This window comes from Neoarius graeffei, chromosome 12 (assembly GCF_027579695.1).
Source record: "Neoarius graeffei isolate fNeoGra1 chromosome 12, fNeoGra1.pri, whole genome shotgun sequence".
NCBI classification, from domain to species: domain Eukaryota; kingdom Metazoa; phylum Chordata; class Actinopteri; order Siluriformes; family Ariidae; genus Neoarius; species Neoarius graeffei.
In genome coordinates this window covers 20,454,725-20,471,307 of record NC_083580.1, presented here as the reverse complement: position 1 = coordinate 20,471,307, position 16,583 = coordinate 20,454,725, and the positions used below count along the sequence as shown (strand labels likewise).

Genomic DNA, 16,583 nt, shown 5'->3' with positions numbered 1-16,583 from the left:
GCACAAATACAACAGGAAGTTAAGTGAAGACCATGTTATTCTGTTAGATATCATTAGTATGTACTGGGTGTAGATCAGGAATAAAATCCCACCTCAGCACATCGTGACTGTGTTTGGTTGGGTGTGATGTTCAGGTTCGTCATCACAAAGAACGAATTCTCCTCCTGATACAGAAAAAACAAACAAAACACACACACACACACAAAATCAGAAATCTGTTTGACCACCCTCTCAACAGACAAACCAAGTAGTACAATGGTTTTCACTTCCTTTTGTTATCTACAGCAAGAGAGGCAAACTTTTAGTAGCACACACTGGTAGCTATAGAATACAAGGAAATGAATCAAATAAAACACACCAAGAGATTAGAGAAGGTTTATATTTGCATAGTATAACTTGCTGGTCTTTTATGAATTAGGCATTCAATTGGCTTGATTCTGCAATATGAAAGTCGCAGTTCTGACTGGAATTAGCAGTAAATGATGCCTCATATGTAGGGAGAAGATTCTGTGCCAGACAGAAGGTCATACTAGTAAAAAAAAATTGTAAAAACGTTATCGTATTCATTAATGACATGCAGAAATAATGGTACACTATAAATCACTGTTTACAATGCATGATCGATTTAGTTGACTGCTTTTTTAAGAATTAAATGCTAAACTTGAAGTGAATATACTCGGCAGTTGCATTTCACTTTGATCGGTGTATTGCAGTCACGCTACACTGAAATGCAATCACTGTCCAATCCCAAGCCGAACTCATGTACTGATGCATTGATCACCAAAACTTTAAATCATCAAGCGTCTCAGACTTATTATTCAAAACAAATTAAGTGTGAATATGAATAAAATACTTACAGCTCAGAGTTACATTATCCCAATATCACATCTGTGACTGCTTATCTATTGCACAGTGAAATGCAACACATTGGCATGGATTGCTTTTAAAGGTAGCTCACATTCATTTATGACAACATTTAATACTTAAAAAAAAATCCCTTAATGCTCCTCGCTAAAGAGATCAAGCAATGCAACGAACGTTTTGCTTTTCAGTGCAACACGTTATCCACATGATGCAAATGAAATACAATACCACATGTATGCTTTTCTTTTAACTGGTGTGAATTTGTTTCGCTCTCACACAGAATCTTCTCTATACACATGAAGCTAAAAAGTTATTTAAATGTTAACATAACCTAAACATGAAGTTAACTATCTGAAATTAGCGTGTACTCAACCCCAACACCACGCCCACCAGTGTAACTCATGATATGAAACCTTGATAGAAAGTTCAGCAGATCCACACAGATCTATCAGTGGTGTGTCAGTTAGTGCATGTGCAACCACAGCCCTACTTCACAGAGGAAGGGAAACAGAATTGTTTCTTAGATGCATCACAATTTTTCTCTTGCACTGATGTACAGAATTCCAGAATTGGGTTTTAAATTCATTTCTTATTGAACATTCTTAATAACACCAAACATTTATGATAAATCTGTGGAACACTTATGAAAAAGCTTATAATAATAATAATGATAGCTGAATTAAATATGGAGAACAATTTTGAAGCACCATGAACCAAATTCACTCCCACTCTTCATCTTGTGTTCCAATACTGTTTTACAAACATCCTCCCTTTCAGCTTGCTGGGGAAAATCTTTTCACAATCTGTGAAAAGCTGTTCAATTCCATTAGCTTAGCTCATGTATGGATTGTCAGATACCCAAAACTTGAATGCATGATGAGAATTTTTCTTCATCACATGATTACACTGTCAGTAATGTAATAATTCATGAGATACCCTAAGCTTAGACTTAGACAAAACTTTATTTATCCCCGAAGGGCAATTAGAAGGCCGAAGAGCGGTACATTAAAAAAGCAAGAAAATAAAATCACAAAAAGAATAAAATCACAAAAATAGGTGGGGGAAAAAAAAAACAGCGTATTATGTACAATATACAATGGCAGGCCTGTTGCCAGTAACAAAGAAAAATAAATAAATAAATTTAAAAAAGGCAGCAGATAAAATATGGCAAATAAATAAAAGGACGCGTGGGTAAAATTAAAAATGACAATATAATTAGAGTGACATTGTAGTTAAAGTGACAAGGTGATATTGCACTAGAGTATTGTACAGAAGACTTAAGTTATTGTAACTGTCTTAGACTTCTTAGAGTTCAAGAAGAGAATAACACTTGGAAAAAAGGTTGCTCTCCTCCTCTGGGTCTTACAGGCCGGACAGCGGAACCTGCGACCAGATGGCAGCTGCTCAAATGCCGGGAACAAAGCATGAGTCGAGTCCTTAAGAATTCGACGAGCCAGGCCGCTAGCCTGCTGCTCGTACACAGTATTCAGGTGGACAGCAGGAAGTCCAATAATCTTAGAACGCTGACCACAATATGTAGGACAGTCGAGCAACAGTTACTGATTATTTTTTCAGCTTGGTGAAACAACAAGCTTCAACATCAGTCTGTCCAAAGGTATATGCTTTCAGATAGTATACAGGGCTTAAGATTAGCTTCCTTTGAGGAACCAAGAATAAACTACAACCCCAAATCAGAAAAAGTTGGGATGGTATGTTGAAGTTGAAATTAAAACTGAAAACAATGACTTGTAAACAACATATTAGCTGTATTGCACTCAAAATAATGTAACAGCATATTATGTGAGGTCTTACCTCATGATTTTTTTTCCCAAAATAATTTTTTTTTTAAAAACACACTTTCATTCTTGCAACACACTTTAAAAAAAAGTTGGGACAGTAAAGCATTTACCACTTTGTACGTGTTGCCATTTTTTCCTCACAACGCTTAAAAGATGTTTAGGGACTGAAGACACCAAGTGATGAAGCATTTCAGATGTTATTTTGGCCCATTCTTCCTGCAAACAGGTCTTAAGGTGTGTAACAGTACGGGATCGTCAAGGTCATATTTTTCATTTCAAAATTCTCCACACATTCTCTTCTCAGGGACCGAGGAGACAGGCTCCCTCTTATTCCACAATCACACCTTTTAACCGTGTGCAGAATGTGGTTTTGCATTGTCTTGTTGAAATATCCCTGGGAAAGTTGTCATCTTGAAGGCAGCACATGTTGCTCCAAAATCTCAATGTACCTTTCTGCATTATGCTGCCATCACAGAAGTGTAAGGGCCTCTGCATGCTCTTGCAACAAGGCTTTCGCAGATAGCTTTTCGCAGACAGTTGTAATTTATCGTTGAGCGGGGAGTAATAGGCGTGCGCGATGTTATTCACCGCCACAACGCAAGGGGGCGCGAAGTCGCGAAATCGCTAGGAGTAGTTGGTGGGTGTGGTTAGTGGAGGGTTTATCCTCTGGTTACTTATAATGACTAGAACTGGAGTCGTATAGATGTACGTACTTCCTCACTTCCTCGATCAACCGCTCTTCGTGCTGCTCCATCTTCACTCGTGTTTTTAAAAATGGCGGTCGTGAAAACAAACCAAACCGGGAAAGTAGGGAAGCGGAAGTGCGTGTACAGCGGATGTAGAGTGGACCAATCAGAACCCTCTCGTCTGCGAGGCTTCTGCGGTGGTCACAATTTTTGGGAGGTGCGCGCAGAGCGTCTGCGAAGGGGGGGCTACGCAGACGCCATCTGCGACGCTATCTGCGAGGACTGGGTTGTCAGCATAAATTGACCTTTAGTTACCTTTTCCAAGGGCATTGACATGACCCCATTACCATGACAGAACCTGGCTTTCGGACTTGTTGCTGGTAACAGTCTGGATGGTCCTTTTCATCTGTGGTCCGGAGCACACAGCATCCATTTCTTACAAAAAAGGACCTGGAAAACTGATTCATCTGACAATGATACACATTTCCACTGGGTGATGGTCCATCCCAGATGCCTCAGAAACCAGAGATGTCAGAGTTTCTGCACACAGTTAACATCAGGCTTCCTTTTTGCAGAGTAAAGTTTTAACTGGTATTTGTGGATGTAACTCCATATTGTAATACTTGAGAAAGGTTTGTCAAAGTAATCCTGAGCCCATGTGGTTATATCAGCTGTAGATGAATGACGGTTCTTGATGCAGTGCCTTCTGAGGGATCTGAGATTACAGATGTTCAGCTTAGGCTTGTGCCCTTGCCCTTTACACACAAATTCCTCCAGATTCCTTGAATCATTTTATGAACTTATGCACCATAGAGGGTGAAATATCCAAATCTCTTTGCATCTTTCTTTAAGGAACATTGCTATTACACATTTCAATAATTCTCACACATTTGTTGACAAACTAGAGCTCTTCAACCCATCTTTGCTCCTCAAAGGCTTGGCCTTTCCTGGATACTCACAGCAAGAAGGTTCTGGGTTCAAACCTCACAGCCAACTGGGGCCTTTCTGTGTGGAGTCTGCACGGATTTCCTCCAGGTGCTCCGGTTTCCTCCCACAGTCCAAAGACATATGGATTAGTTCAACAGGCTACTCTACATGGTGTTAATGGTTGTTCTCATCTACATTAGCCCTGCAATAGTTTGGTGACATGCCCAGAGTGTACCCTCCCTCTCAACTGAAGTCAGTTGGGATTGGGACTGGGTCCAGCTTCCCCCACAACCCTGATGGATACGCAGCATAGATCATGATGGATGCATGATTTGCGATGTTCAGACTGGTTTTATGTAACCTGCATATGAAAACCAATATAATCTCAGTACATTGTTCTACCTGGTGATTAGCACAGTAACTGGTTAGCAAGCTGAAAAGGAAAGTGAATATGTAAAGCTATTAAGCAATCATGTAAACACCACTCTTACCAGTGTATTTAAAAAAACCTGCTTCCCACCACACACCTCTTCTAAAGTGGTTAGTGGAAGCTTACAAGGGAAGCTGAAAACAGTATTGGAACACAGGGATAGGCTGATCAGGTTGTTTGGCTGGGTTTTGATTACTCGCAACGGTACCTTCTCTTTCTTAGAACGATGGAGTACCTGAGGGGGCACAACGTAGTCGGCCACGTCCCAAACCCGCACACCCAAGTCCGTTGTGTTAGTCAGTGCTAGACCTTTCACCTTGGTAGTGACTGAGCTGACAATGGAGTCAGTGTCCTGGTAGCCTTTCTTCAGAACACACACATATCTGTGCAATGATAGTTATTTCAGCAGGCAGATATTAAAAATGTATTTACTATAATAAAAAATAAATAAGTAAATAAACCCACACAATTTAACCAACTCTACGCAGGTACAACCCTAAATCAGAAAAAGTATAGAAAATACAAATAAAACTAGATAGAACTCTACGCCGATGGCGTCGATGGGGATGCCACGCCTGGTAGACTACACGCCTTATTAAGTTGTGATTTGGGGATGGACATTTGACCTCACAGTAATCTTGACCTGGTGAAATTACTTGTAGTAGCCTTGGAGATACTGTGTTCACAAGGTTTTCGGACAGACATTTGACCTCACAGTGACCTTGACCTTAGACCTTTTGACCTCAAAATCTAATCAGTTTATCTTTGTCCCCAAATGCACAAATGGTGAAAGTCTGGTGAGATTCCTTTCATCTGCCTTGGAGATATTGTGTTCACAAGGTTTTCGGACAGTCATTTGACCTCACAGTGACCTTGACCTTAGACCTTTTGATCTCAAAATCTAATCAGTTCATGTTTGTCCCAAAGCGCACAAATGGTGAAAGTTTGGTGAAATTCCTTTCATTAGCCTTTGAGATATCGCGTTCACAAGGTTTCGGGATGGACGCACGGACAACCCGAAAACATAATGCCTCCTGCACCTTACAGTGGTGGAGGCATAAAAAAGAAAGCAGCAATTTCTAAGTTTACTTTGACTAGTATTTCATTGCAGACAGTATGAACCCAAGATATTTCATGTTTTATCAGGTCAACTTAATTTGTTAATATACAGCATTGCACAAAAGTCTTAGGCACATGTAAAGAAATGCTGTAGACCAAAAATGGCTCTAAAAATAATTAAATGTTTCAACATTAAAAAAAAAAAATTATAAACCCCAGTAAGCCATAATAAATGAAAGTCAATATTTGGTGTGAGACAACCCTTTGTTTAAAATATGGTTTCTTTTTTAATCTGAAAAGTGGTCTCTTATGTAATATGCTGCTCAGATATAAACATGTTTTTTCCCTTCCAACATTTAATTCTGTGCTGGAAAACGAACGTTTGGAACTCGAATGTTTTTGTACTGACTCGATAATGTAGAAGTCATAAAATAGAAATCTGTAACAAAGGTTGCATGAAAAAAATAGGGTGCCTAAGATTTTTGCACAGTACTGTGTGTGTGTACACACACCTCAAACAATTAGAATAACATGAAAAAGTTCAATATTTTCCATCAGTTATTTGAGAAAGTGAAAATGTAATACATTTTAGATTCATTACACTAAATGTTTCAAGCATTTTTCTATTTTAATACTTACGACCTACAGCGCAAAAAAAGATTTTTAAAAATCTCCATTTTAGAATCCTTTCATTTTGAGTAAAACAGTATAAATACCATGTATCTCTCAATCTAGTTCAGTACACGCAATCACCATCATGGGGAAGACTGCTGACTTGACAGTTGTCCAGAAAACAATCATTGACTCCCTCCACAAGGAGGGTAAGCCACAGAAGGTCATTGCTAAAAAGGCTGGCTGGAAAAGGTGCACAAGCAACAGGGATGACTGCAGCCTTGAGAGGATTGTCAAGAAAAGTCAGTTCAAGAACTTGGAAGAGCTTCACAAGGAGTGGACTGAGGTTGGTGTCAGTGCATCAAGAGCCACCACGCACAGACATCTTCAGGAAACAGGCTACAACTGTCTCATTCCTAATATCAAGCCACTCCTGAACCAGAGACAACATCATTAGTGTCTTACCTGGACTAAGGAGAGAAAGAACTGGACTATTGCTCAGTGGCCCAAAGTCCTCTTTTCAGATGAAAGTAAATTCTGCATTTCATTTGGAAATCAAGGTCTCAGAGTCTGGAGGAAGAGTGGAGAGGGACAGAATCCAAGGTGTTTGAAACCCAGTGTGAAGTTTCCGCAGTCTGTAATGATTTTGGGTGCCATGTCATCTGCTGGTGTTGGTCCACTGTGTTTTATCAAGTCCAAAGTCAACGCAGCCGTCTACTAGGAAATTTTAGAGCACTTCATGCTTCCATCTGCTGACAAGCTTTATGGAGATGCCGATTTCCTTTTCCAGCAAGACTTAGCACCTGCCCACAGTGCCAAAACTACTACCAAATAGTTTGCAGACCATGCTATTACTGTGCTTGATTGGCCAGCCAATTCACCTAACCTGAACCCGATAGAGAATCTATGGGGTACTGTTAAGAAAAAGATGAGAAAGACCCGACCCAAAAATACAGACGAGCTGAGGGCTGCTATCAAAGCAACCTGGGCTTCAATAACACCTCAGCAGTGCCACAGGCTGATCGCCTCCATGCCACGCCATACTGATGCAGTAATTCATGGTAAAGAAGCCCCAACCAAGTACTGAGTGTATAAAATGAACATACTTTCCAGAAGTTGGAAATTTCTGTATTGTAAATCCTTTTTTGATTGAGCTTAGGAAATATTCTAATAATTTGAGATACTGGATTTCTGGTTTTCATGAGCTATAAGCCATAATCTTTAAAACAAAAAAGGCTTGAAATCTTTCACTTTATGTGTAATGAAAACAGAATATATGAACATTTACCTTTTTGAATTAAATTACAGAAAATTTAACTTTTTCAGGATATTTGAATTGTTAGAGATGCATGCATATACGAGGGAGAGGGAGGATATTACAAAGCTGTGCCATGATATGAAGTTTACGTATCTTCGAGTGGTGAACATATTTCACGAGTGAGTGAAGTGAACAAGTGAAAATATTTTCAACACAAGAAGATAAACGTCATATGTTCATGCCACAGTATAAATGTTCTTTATATTATATGGACACATGCACAAAGAGAAAAAAAAACAAGTTCACCAAAATAATTTTAACTTTGAACTTATTCACCATTTTGACAACACTCATCTAGTCAGCGGGAAAACACTGGAAGTGACATCATCGGAGTGAAATATTGGAAAACGTGTCACTAAGATGTCTCACACACTTTTTTTATGCCTCCGCCACCATAAGGTGCAGGAGGCATTATGTTTTTAAGTTGTCCGTCTGTCCCGCAACATTGTGAATGCGATATCTCAAAGGCTAATGAAAGGAATTTCACCAAACTTTCACCATTTGTGCGCTTTGGGACAAACATGAACTGATTAGATTTTGAGATCAAAAGGTCTAAGGTCAAGGTCACTGTGAGGTCAAATGACTGTCCGAAAACCTTGTGAACACAATATCTCCAAGGCAGATGAAAGGAATCTCACCAGACTTTCACCATTTGTGCATTTGGGGACAAAGATAAACTGATTAGATTTTGAGGTCAAACGGTCTAAGGTCAAGACGTCCGTGCATGCGTGTGTCCGTCCCGAAACCTTGTGAACGCGATATCTCAAAGGCTACTGAAAGGAAGTTTGGTGAAATTTCACCATTTGTGCATTTGGGGACAAAGATAAACTGATTAGATTTTGAGATCAAAAGGTCTAAGGTCAAGGTCACTGTGAGGTCAAAAGTCTGTCCGAAAACCTTGCAAACACCGTATCTCCAAGGCTAATACAAGTAATTTCACCAGGTCAAGATTACTGTGAGGTCAAATGTCCATCCCCAGATCACAACTTAATAAGGCGTGTAGTCTACCGGGCGGAGGCATCCCCGTCGATGCCGTTGGTGTCGAGCTCTATCTAGTTCAGATGTGTTTTTGTTGTTTATCTGAAGGAAACTTTATCCATGTTTAAAATTTATTTTAACTTTAAATACATATTTGTAAATCAAACAGTACCAGTCAAAAGTTTGGAAACCTACTCATTCATAGCTTTTTTTGTATTTTGACTATTTTCTACATTGTAGAATAAGACGGACATCGAACCTCTGAAATAACACCGATAATGAACTTGTATAGCACCATTTCCATGAGTTCAATAGTGCTTGAATCATCCTCTCTTACGGCTGAATAGCTTAATTATGAAGGATACAGCTCAACATGGCCGAGTCGAAGGCATACAAAGGTGCCGCTGGCAGCCGCCATTCTACTCGTGCTCAGATAACAAATGGAATCATGTGGTAAACAAAATTTTTTTTTTTAAACAAAATATGTTTCATATTTTAGATTCTTCAAAGTAGCCAGTGTTTACCTTGATGACAATTTGCACACTATTGGCATTATCTTAACCAGCTTCATGAGGTAGTCACCTGGAATGCTTTTCAGCTAACAGCTGTGCCTCATCAAAAGTTAAATTGGTGCAATTTCTTGCCTTCTTAATGCACTTGAGATCAAACAGTAAATAATAAAAGACACAGTAAATAGCCCTATTCCACAACTGTAGTAATCCATATTATGTCAAGAATTGCTCAACTAAGTAAAGACAAATGCCAGTCCATGATTAAGACATGAAGTGTCTTAATGAATAAAAATAAAGAAAATCCATTGAATCAGAAGCTGTGTCCAAACGTTTGACTGGTACTGTACCTGTGGGGCACAAATTGCACCCCAATCGTAAAATCACCCTCATAAGCTCCTTTGGCCAGTGTTGTGAACTTAGAGATGGTCACTATAGATGTGGCAACTTTTTAGAGACTTTTAATGACTTTAATTTTAAAAAGAAGAAAGAGCTAGCCACAAATCTAACAACTTTTTGAGCAGTCATTAACAATTGTTTTGCACTCAATATGGTTCACATTACAACTACTGATGATGATGATGAATGTTGAAAGACTGTTTGCTCAGGTGTCCACCACTGTGTAAAGCCTGACTGAGTTGCACTTACCCAAACGGCTGTTCCCACCAACCAACCCGTCACTGAGCACCGCTGTTCCCACCAACCAACCCGTCACTGAGCACCGCTGTTCCCACCAACCAACCCGTCACTGAGCACCGCTGTTCCCACCAACCAACCCGTCACTGAGCACCGCTGTTCCCACCAACCAACCCGTCACTGAGCACCGCTGTTCCCACCAACCAACCCGTCACTGAGCACCGCTGTTCCCACCAACCAACCCGTCACTGAGCACCGCTGTTCCCACCAACCAACCAGTCACTGAGCACCGCTGTTCCCACCAACCAACCAGTCACTGAGCACCGCTGTTCCCACCAACCAACCAGTCACTGAGCACCGCTGTTCCCACCAACCAACCAGTCACTGAGCACCGCTGTTCCCACCAACCAACCAGTCACTGAGCACCGCTGTTCCCACCAACCAACCCACTGAGCACCGCTGTTCCCACCAACCAACCCACTGAGCACCGCTGTTCCCACCAACCAACCCACTGAGCACCGCTGTTCCCACCAACCAACCCACTGAGCACCGCTGTTCCCACCAACCAGTCACTGAGCACCGCTGTTCCCACCAACCAGTCACTGAGCACCGCTGTTCCCACCAACCAGTCACTGAGCACCGCTGTTCCCACCAACCAGTCACTGAGCACCTTTGTTTGTCCCACCTGCACACTCATTTTAAACTATTTTCTTTTTCCAAATAAGTTTTATTTCATCAGTAACTGTTTCCTTCATATCCATTTCACGACAACGTACAGCTACTAGACTAGTTCTTTTTGTCTATATTCTTGATAGAAGGTAGCATTTTGTAAATTTGTAAAAAAAATTAGTTGAGTTTCCTACTTAAAGAAATAAGTGATAAAACATTGCTTCATATTCTGATAAAACTATATTTTATTCTCTTATATTCTACGTTGCTTTTTTTCTTCATATACCCTCATTTGTTATGTCATATGCAAATGATAATGATGAATCAATTAATATGCAAATTAGCCCAGGGTGTCACCTGGCGACTTCTAGCAACTTCTTACTTTCCACTGCTTCTGAGGTAAATTCAGTCTTTTTTTTGTGTGTGTATAAAATATAAATTAAGCGCGATTTTCTTCTCTATTTGAAATAAACGTAATAAAATTAAACATACATGGACATTTTAAAATGACACTTACCCTACAATATATGCAATAACCAGAGCCTGGCCCAGGCGGTTAATAGCGCCCACTTTCTTACTCTGGATGACTAAGATTTTCGGAGTGGAGTAGCCGAAGAAATACCTGATGACTGAAGAACACACCATGCTGTCCTTCTTTTCCAGTCTAATGAGAGAAAAAACAAACCTCCGCACACAATCCCTTCTTCTTACTTGCGTGAAAGTCACGCGTTTGGTGACTAATTAACACGAGGAGTCGCCACAAACACCGAGCACTAAACACATCCCGCCGAGCTCTGATTTATCACACTGGGAAAACATCAAGGTTACTTTCGGTTTCGCTCATGAGGCAAAACAAAAAAATCTGATAGCTATGAAATCGTGTAATTTCTTATGCCTTGTTCGTTTTAGTTGTTTGTACGACGTAAATACATAATTTCCTAATCCCTGGCGGTTCAAAGTTTTAGGTGTTTCATTGCTCGGAGTCTGAGAAATGAATGGAGTCGCCATTTTGTTTGACTTTTTTCTTCTTCTTCTTCCTCCAAAATATCTCCATACTATAGAAACCTGTTTCAGACACTATAACAATGGAAAGGTTTCTTATAATAATGACTTAATATATCAAAATAACGAGAGAATCTTCTCACAGTTATTTCTATCATAATAATAAGAGCCTATCGAACGTAGCTTATAATTATGACTTGCTATTTCGTAAAAACGACTTATCTGATAATAATGGCTTAGTATCTCACAAGTATGACTTCCTATCTCATAATAATGAAATCGTATCTTATAATAATGACTTAATTGCTCACTCATAATAATGAAATCCGATATCACAATAATGACATCATAATTATGACTTAGTATCGAATAATTATGACTTAAGTTCTCATAATAACGACTTACTATTTCATAATAATGAGATATGAACAATTTTCAGAAAATGTTCTCATTATTATGAAATAATAAGTAATTGACATGTCATAATTGACATATAGTATATGTTCTCATTATTATAGCATACTATGTGGCTTCCCCCCAGTGTGGAAACGGGCTTCCAGAACATTCTGTGCAGCTTTTGGCTTCTTATCTTATTCTAATTTTCAGTTCACAATAAAACGAAGTTACAAGGCTGAAGTGGCAAAATGTCGCCGGTAGATGGCGATATTTAGTTATTACTCCAAGCAACTCAAGGCCGTGAGCCCTTTTCCACAAGGTGGAACCTTCCAGAACTTTAGACACATTTGAACAGGGATTGAATATCATCTCATCTCATCTCATTATCTCTAGCCGCTTTATCCTTCTACAGGGTCGCAGGCAAGCTGGAGCCTATCCCAGCTGACTACGGGCGAAAGGCGGGGTACACCCTGGACAAGTCGCCAGGTCATCACAGGGCTGACACATAGACACAGACAACCATTCACACCTACGGTCAATTTAGAGTCACCAGTTAACCTAACCTGCATGTCTTTGGACTGTGGGGGAAACTGGAGCACCCAGAGGACACCCACGCGGACACAGAGAGAACATGCAAACTCCACACAGAAAGGCCCTCGCCGGCCCCGGGGCTCGAACCCAGGACCTTCTTGCTGTGAGGCGACAGCGCTAACCACTACACCACCGTGCCGCTGGATTGAATATCAAATTCCTGTAAAACTGGATCTAAAGTTGTATATACTCTGTTAAAACCTAAAAATTATGAGACTTGATATAACCAAGCATCAAAAACAAGAAAGAGCTACAGTGGTGCTTGAAAGTTTGTGAACCCTTTAGAATGTTCTATATTTCTGCATAAATATGACCTAAAACATCATCAGATTTTCACACAAGTCCTAAAAATAGATCAAGAAAACCCAGTTAAACAAATGATACAAAAATATAATACTTGGTCATTTATTTATTTATTTATTTATTGAGGAAAATGATCCAATATTACATATCTGTGAGTGGCAAATGTATGTGAACCTCTAGGATTAGGAGTTAATTTGAAGGTGAAATTAGAGTCAGGTGTTTTCAATCAATGGGATGACAATCAGGTGTGAGTGGGCACCCTGTTTTATTTAAAGAACAGGGATCTATCAAAGTCTGATCTTTACAACACATGTTTGTGGAAGTGTATCATGGCACGAACAAAGGAGATTTCTGAGGACCTCAGAAAAAGGGTTGTTAATGCTCATCAGGCTGGAAAAGGTTACAAAACCATCTCTAAAGAGTTTGGACTCCACCAATCCACAGTCAGACAGATGGTGTACAAATGGAGTAAATTCAAGACCATTGTTACCCTCCTCAGGAGTGGTCGACCAACAAGGATCACTCCAAGAGCAAGGCGTGTAATAGTCGGCGAGGTCACAAAGGACCCCAGGGTAACTTCTAAGCAACTGAAGGCCTCTCTCACATCGGGTAATTTTCATGACTCCACCATCAGGAGAACCCTGAACAACAATGGTGTGCATGGCAGGGTTCCAAGGAGAAAGCCACTGCTCTCCAAAAAGAACATTGCTGCTCATCTGCAGTTTGCTAAAGATCACGTGGACAAGCCAGTCAGTACACAGTCTGACCCTAAGCACACAAGTCGTTCTACCAAAGAATGGTTAAAGAAGAATAAAGTTAATGTTTTGGAATGGCCAAGTCAAAGTCCTGACCTTAATACAATCGAAATGTTGTGGAAGGACCTGGAGCGAGCAGTTCATGTGAGGAAACCCACCAACATCCCGGAGTTGAAGCTGTTCTGTACGGAGGAATGGGCTAAAATTCCTCCAAGCCGGTGTGCAGGACTGATCAACAGTTACTGGAAACGTTTAGTTGCAGTTATTGCTCCACAAGGGGGTTACACCAGATACCGAAAGCAAAGGTTCACATACTTTTGCCACTCACAGATATGTAATATTGGATCATTTTCCTCAATAAATAAATGACCAAGTGTAATATTTTTGTATCATTTGTTTAACTGGGTTTTCTTTATCTACTTTTAGGACTTGTGTGAAAATCTGATGTTGTTTTAGGTCATATTTATGCAGAAATATAGAAAATTGTAAAGGGTTCACAAACTTTCAAGCACCACTGTATCTCTTGATTACCAAGATCTGACATTAAATTATGAAAATTGATGTAACACAGTGTCAAAAACATGAATAATGAGAAATCTCATCTCATTATCTCTAGCCGCTTTATCCTGTTCTACAGGGTCGCAGGCAAGCTGGAGCCTATCCCAGCTGACTATGGGCGAAAGGCGGGGTACACCCTGGACAAGTCGCCAGGTCATCACAGGGCTAACACATAGACACAGACAACCATTCACACCTATGGTCAATTTAGAGTCACCAGTTAGCCTAACCTGCATGTCTTTGGACTGTGGGGGAAACCGGAGCACCCGGAGGAAACCCATGCAGACACGGGGAGAAAATGCAAACTCCACACAGAAAGGCCCTCACCGGCCACGGGGCTTGAACCCGGACCTTCTTGCTGTGAGGCGACAGTGCTAACCACTACACCACCGTGCCGCCATAATGAGAAATTTTACAAAGAATTTTATTATGCCTCTCTAATCATGGCAGATAAGAATACCGAACAATAGGTGACTGATTTTCCTGCTTATATTATATAGGACTGTCTGGCTTAATTAAGGGTCTGTTATATCTGACCCAGATGTTTGATATAGAAAGTTGATGCATAATTGTGGAGAAAAAGAAAATTTACAGTAAAAGCTGTGTCCTCTTTTGCTTTGAAGAAAACAGATTGGCTTTTATGCACCACTAAGTATGCAATGAGCGGTACTTTCTAAATATATGATTTGTTCGACAAATGTTAGCCTGCTAATGAAATGTCATTTGAACAAATATAATATGCCTGAGTCATGGTCAATCAGCAACTTATGCACCTTGCTTTGCACGAAAGTTCATCCTCTTGTACACAGTTCCTTCTGAGTTACCTTTGGTCTCATTTACTTCACCAGCTCACGCCCTCTTCCCTGGTTACTGATTCTGGTCAATGACCTTTCATAGTTGTGCCATATTCTTTCCATTAAAAAAATAATAATGGAATTAATGGTCCTCCAGAGGATGCTTGGGATTTGTTTGAGAGTATATACTTTCAGAAGGATGGTGACCCTTGATATAAGCCAATTCTTTCTTCATGTACAGAATTATAAATGAACGTACATTTGTGGGAAAGATAGCATGTACAACTCTATCTCCCTTCTAATTAACTTTATATTGACATCTCTCCCTTTCATTTGCTGTTCTGAAGCTATTTCCAGATACACTCACCAACCATTTTAATAGGAACACTGGTATATTTATACAGTTTCAGGCTGGGAGGTGCAGAATGATTCTGATTTAAGCTGACAGGAAGGCTACAGTAACTCAAATAAACACTCTTTACAACCAAGGTGAGCAGAAAAGCATCTCAGAACATTTCACCCGCCAAATCTTTACAACTTCACAACAGCAGAGAACCACACTGGGTTCCATTCCTATTAACCAATAAGTGGAGAGCAAGCGTTCAGGTAAACAAAACCCTTGACAAGGTGAAGCACAAAAGTTTCAGCAGTTTATAGAGTTTAATCTCTTTCCTTTTCTTGAAGAATTGTCAACATAGTTTTCTAAATTTACTTTAGACTCATTTTTACAGGAAAAAAATATTTTATTTTGAAGGCATTGGCTTTCAATGGACAGTGGATCTTCGTTGCCAAACAACATGGTGACTTTGCAAGGTATGTTCACCAAAAAATTTCTGTAAAAGCACTTATTTTAATTCTAACAGGTCAGAGCAGCTCCATAATAAAAGTTTTCAAGGTATATAGTTGTTTTTGTAAGGTTTGGCTACATCTTGAAGATATAAACAAACAATTTACTGCGATGATAACACAAGCACTTGTATATGATCGTATCCAAGCATATGACCTCTAGCTACAAAGAGCCTATAACAGGAATCTGATACTACAATGGGCACAGACTCAGCACAGTTGTAAAGAGTGATTATGTATATGATCAGCGGATTGGATAACTGCACAAATGAACAGATGTACAGCTGTCGCTGTTAAAGTGGCCAGTGAATGAAGTGCCTCAAATCTTGAATTCCACCAACACGGACGTGCGGCAATTAAAGAATCTTGGAAGCTTGGAATCTATATCCATATTTCCGTCTCCAAACACTATTTGTAATATTACATCTGATTGTTCAAATGATGTTGAAAAAAAGTTAATATTTTTCTCATGCATTCCAGTGCATCTCAAAATACTGGAATATCATAAAAAATTCTTTTTTTTCAAATTTAATTCAAAAAGGTAAACTTTCATATATTCTATATTCATTACATGTAAAGTGAAATATTTTAAGGATTTATTTTGTTTTAATTTTGATGATTATGACTTATAGTTCCTGAAAATCAGAAATCCAAAATTAATAGAATATTTCATTTCGAGTTTGAGTAAAACAGTATAAATACCGTGCATTTCTTGGTTTAGTTCAGTACACCCAACCACAATTTTAAGAGTTTTCAATGAGAGACACTTCTGGACTGCAGGCAGGCCAGTTTAGCACCTGGACTCTTTTATGGCATGGTGGTGTGGTGGTTAGCACTGTTGCCTCATAGCA

General features: G+C 39.7%; 1 protein-coding gene across 2 annotated transcripts in view; it reads right to left on the bottom strand.

The window, feature by feature from the left end:
• Window positions 1-11,476, bottom strand: part of p2rx4a (purinergic receptor P2X, ligand-gated ion channel, 4a) — a 40,510-nt gene extending 29,034 nt beyond the window's left edge. Inside the window, exons 1-3 of one of the 2 annotated variants that reach the window (XM_060935642.1) lie at window positions 11,005-11,476; window positions 4,942-5,089; window positions 93-164 (exon numbers count right to left, since the gene is read on the bottom strand). In XM_060935642.1, coding sequence (XP_060791625.1) covers window positions 93-164; window positions 4,942-5,089; window positions 11,005-11,132 — 348 coding nt within the window. In that variant the 5' untranslated portion in view covers window positions 11,133-11,476. The remainder of the gene's footprint in view (window positions 1-92; window positions 165-4,941; window positions 5,090-11,004) is intronic. The other variant, XM_060935641.1, reaches the window with a different exon arrangement.
• Between the last annotated feature and the right edge of the window lie 5,107 nt (window positions 11,477-16,583).